Raw genomic sequence first — 5,043 nt, 5'->3', positions numbered from 1 at the left:
AAATTCATTGTTCAATTTGATAAATATATCATTACTATTGAATCTATGATATATTTATCAATATGATAATTTTTTTTCTTGCCTTGAACAATAATTGTTTATAAGAATAATTATTTTGTTAGTATTAATAAAACATTATCATAAACCCTTGATAAAATTTCTCTATCAAAATTGATTGAGGTTATTCTTTGGGTGCGTGACGCCTCGGCGATTGACACGTTTCGTACTTATAGAATCGATAAATCGTATCGATTTATATTGAAATTACCTATTGTCATTGATTAATATTAAAATTACCTATTGTTGTCGATTCGTATTCATTACGATTGAATCGTACGAACGGATTGTCTTTTTACTAAAAGTGCTTTTATTTTTTTTTTTTATTATCAGCAATATACAATCTGTACAACGAGCACAATAAGCCCATATGATAAAAGGATAAATAAGTTACGTGAATACGTTTTGACGGAACAAACCACTTATCGGTGACATAATTTTTCATTTTTTTTTTTTATACTTTATTACATTTATATTTACTCGATTTGATTATGTGTTAATACCAATTCGATATTATTAGATAAAATTGTCGTTTAATCTAAAATTACCAGAAATCACGCGGTTAACTGTTTTGCGATTTATTCAAACTCCTGCTGAACTGTTGTACAACTCAGTTCAACCCGCGTTAAAATCCGCATTCGAATTTCCTTTCAAACCCAGTCGGGCACCGTCGTTACCGTACCATAAATGATGAACCCGGAACGAACTCGAATCGCTACTCGGGTTTGCAGTATAGTTATATATTATTATAATAGTATATCGATATACTATTATATGTACTGTGATATCGTGGGATGAAAAAAAAACGTACGTAATGGAAAGATAAATTTTTATTTCCGATAAAATACAAGATTATTTGCTCGGTCGACCGCACGGTCATACGTCGCTATCGGACGAGTCGTCAGACTGTAGCCAATACACAGAAGCTCGCCTTTGAAACTCACTGGAGGGATCGTAGTTATTTCTCGTGTAGTACTCCTGCAGTGTGATTAATTCTCTATCGTTGTCATTATACCGAGTGCGAAAAAAATTGCGCCGCTCCTTGACGTCCTCCACGAACGTATAACCGTCGACGTTGCTCCGTATCTTCTGAATCACGGCCGAGGACATGGATTTGTACGAGTCTTCAATCGCTTTGACATCTTGCAGCATCTTTAGGTCGGCGGCTTGCCACGGCGGCAGTAGACAGCGCGCAATGATCCTGTTGTCGGCAACCTTGTTTTTCTTGATAATATCTTTTAAAATGTACAGCTCCATTTCGTACTTAACTGAAATATTTCCAAAAAAAAACTCCAATGAAACAGATAGGCATTTTATTTTCCAATACCGACTAAATACTAACAAAATAACTGACTAACCCGCCAAAGGTTTTCCTAAAACTATGGCGAATTATTATTATCGTTATCATTAATAATTATTTATAATTATTATTAATTACGTTTTAATTCTTATTATTTGTCTTTACCTGTGCCAAGCACCCCTTTAATAGCATCACTGCACGTGGGACACGTAAGATTTGTCGAACACACAATTTTAGTAATGCACATAATGCAAACATTGTGCCCACAATCGTCGATGGTGCAAAAGTTGTCGATATCCGTTTGCTGGCAAACGGGGCACTGGAAGTTTCCTGTGAAACATATTCGGATAAAACACATTTTTCATAAGACTATCGAAAATGTAAATGAATAAACGTAACGCAAAACAACAGAGGAGAACGCGCAGTTTATAAACGGCGTTACTCCTATACGGGCGATCAAAAAAATTTACACCGCCAACGCTAAAAGACAATTTCGAAATCCAGTTCGTCTATTGCACGCGCGATCACATCGTCCACAACACTATTGCTGTCCGTATACAATCGATGCACTCTCTGTATTACATACTTTATCTATTGGATCCGCACCAGGAGAGAGGGGTTCAAGTGGGATAAATTCAAATTTTCATTCGTTTTTATTGAACACTTCGTATGTACAGAGTGTTGAGTAATTAAGGATCGAGTTTAATTAATTAATTATACACGATTAATAAATCGATCGTATAATCGCAATAGACGATCTGAACTTCAATGTTTTCATTTCGTTAGTACTATTTATCGCGTATAAATAGTGTACTTCGTATAGTGTATACCACCACCTTGTATATAACAGTGAATACCGCCTTTTATACAATAGTGTCGTATATCGTATGACTAGAGCCCCATTTAAACGATTCGCGTATCATAAGTGCTAACGAAAAGAATATATTTATATGTATTATATTTTGTAAATCTTAGATTCGAGATACTTTACTTTATATACTAATATAATAGATACTTTACTTTTCGCATACTCAACAATCGGTGGTCTCTAATCGCGCGTCTACTCAATCGGTAATCAGCATCTCTGTTCTACGATTAATCGGGATACGTTTTCTATATATTATAATCAATTTGGGAACCGATAATGTTGACTATTATAAACAATAATTATTCGATAATTGTAATCACGATTGTAATTATACGATTAGTATAATTACTTGTAGTTTAACGAATTATAAACGTTGAAATATTAAAATAATGGTAAAACATTAAATTTTACGATTACTCCTCCGGTGTACGTAAATTAAAAATAACATTGACATTTTGACGCCATACTATTAATTCGGTGTAGATAAATGAAAAATAATATTAACGTCTCTACGTACCTTTAGAAGAGGTGACTAGAAAAGCTAGTAAAATCATCGAACCCGGTCTGAACATTTTATCTGAAAAGCGTAATAAATGTTAGAACGATTGCCGCCGACGTGATTATTTTTTATTAAATAAAATTTTAAATGTTCAGCAATTAAGTTTCACCTCGGACGTTGCGTCGGCGCAGGCAAGACGTATTATTTATGACGACACGTCGTCATTTGTAAAAACCGTATGTTTATTGTGATAAATAAAACGTCATTCGTGTTACTTGTAATAAATAACGTGATTCATGTTACTTGCTACAGTTCCCTCTTTACGTCATTAGTTCACTTGTACGTCACTACGTCACCTGTTTTAATAAATGTCGGTGTGTTCGTTTGGAGGCGGTACTTTGTATATTGGGGTGGTGTTGCATAATGCATGGACCTGTTTATATCCGCCAGAGATGGATTAATATTTGCTCGCCATTGTGGATCATGTTCGAGGGTGGTATTACACGATCCTATGATACGATTTTATCTGGCACCATATAGTATGTTTTCAATGAATGCAGGTGCATAATATGCTATAGCTCAGGGGTTGTTAGAGATAATTAATTTATAGTCAAATATCAGATGAGTTTTTCTAGATTATTGTCAATAATACAGCATTTGTAGAATTATTAGATTTTCAAAATACTATCTTATATTTTAATATTAACAAATATTGATTTTAAATATTTTTATCACATCATATCGTAAACATAAATCATAAATATTTTAATATCCTGGGGAAACATTTTGACAATATTTATAAGTCAACAGAAATTAATTTAAAAAATTTTAAAAACATATTAACGACAATGCCGTGCGATCATACAACATCGTTTTAAAAATGTGGCATCCTCAAATTAATAATCCTATATCGCTCTCGATATGAGCGTGTAGTATTATTAAAATACACCTTGTATTTACGAATAATAACGTGATTATAACATAATAAGTAAGCGAAATAATTCATACACAAATATATACATACACGGCTTATATAATATGTGTTTCTGAACATTATTTATTAAATTAAAACAGTCTTTTCTTATGCGTATCAAATTGTTATTTAAATATAACTTAAAATATATTGTTATTTTGGAGTGATACATCTAGATATTTTATATATTGACTGGACCCCCGTTGCGTTTTGAAAAACGATTTTTCCAATAGCGTACTGATTGAAATTGGTGTTTTCGTAGGACACGCCGTCGAATATTTAATTATTATATTAATAATATTTATTATGAAGATAACAGGTATTGAAATACGTAAAATTACTCGACAAAAAGAAGAAGATGATCGAAAGAAAAAAGAGAAGTTAGTAANGATATATTGACTCGACCCCAGATACGTTTTGAAAAACGATTTTTCCAATAGCGTACCGATTGAAATTGGTGTTTTCGTAGGACACGCCGTCGAATACCGGCCGGTCGTCGCGACTAGGAGAAAATAGTCGCTACGGACGGGGATTTATTCGTTTAGCGTCGACGCTTACCGCGATCCGTGAAAACGACCGTCGTACGTTATAGTATTACAGCGTGTAAGATAGTTACATAGAGAGGTCAAAGCAGCAGAGACTCGAAAATTAAAATTAAATGAAGAACACGAAGTACTCTCAGTTCAGGTTTTTCAAAATTACTATTATTTATATCTCGAGTCGATCAGGTAGTTCTAAGGAGAATTTTATTATAATTTGAAGTCTTAGTACTAAAGACTGGTTTAGAAATAAATAATTTACTTTTAATACGATCACATTTCCATGTGCCCATATCTCTGTCTCCCATAACATCATTGTACCGTTTAATAGACACATATATATATAGTTAACACAGTGACTCACAACAATACTAACAGGAGGGCGGACAGCACACATAAACAGTTTTTGCAATTCACGGCCAATGTGCCATAATAAGATATCCCTATCGACAGTTGACATTTTACCATCTTCGCGATCACTACTTTTGTCTGATAATTAACTTAACTTTTCGATCCCGTATACAGGGTGGCCCACCACTCACTGACAACTTAAATAACTTTTGGTCCAGTTAATATTATTAGTTGATTTTTTTTTAAATATTAGTTAGACATTAGGTCTATAGCTATATCTCAATAATTAATTTTTTATATTTTATTAAAAATATTAATTATTTAAAAATTTTAAATAAAAAGTAAAAAAAAAATCTAAGATAGCTATTTTGTAGAGTAGAATTTAAGAAAAATTTTAGTAAAAAAATATCTTATTAATATTCAGTAGTAAATATTCTGTAGCGTTTTGAAGTTTGT

General features: G+C 32.7%; 2 protein-coding genes across 3 annotated transcripts in view; both read right to left on the bottom strand.

Moving 5' to 3' along the window:
• Window positions 1-5,043, bottom strand: part of LOC126899886 (uncharacterized) — a 43,521-nt gene that overhangs the window by 19,742 nt on the left and 18,736 nt on the right. The window lies entirely within an intron of this gene.
• Window positions 870-2,919, bottom strand: LOC126899885 (uncharacterized). The gene is made up of 3 exons (XM_050675127.1): window positions 2,743-2,919; window positions 1,523-1,687; window positions 870-1,325 (listed from the first exon to the last, which is right to left on the bottom strand). Exons 1-3 carry the CDS (start codon window positions 2,795-2,797, stop codon window positions 934-936), a joined length of 612 nt encoding a protein of 203 aa, XP_050531084.1. The 5' UTR covers window positions 2,798-2,919; the 3' UTR covers window positions 870-933.

The sequence above is a fragment of the Daktulosphaira vitifoliae genome, unplaced genomic scaffold (assembly GCF_025091365.1).
Source record: "Daktulosphaira vitifoliae isolate Bord-2020 unplaced genomic scaffold, ASM2509136v1 Scaffold_2, whole genome shotgun sequence".
Taxonomy (NCBI): Eukaryota; Metazoa; Arthropoda; class Insecta; order Hemiptera; family Phylloxeridae; genus Daktulosphaira; species Daktulosphaira vitifoliae.
Note: the sequence above shows the minus strand (reverse complement) of the source record. Positions and strands in the feature narration are given on the sequence as shown.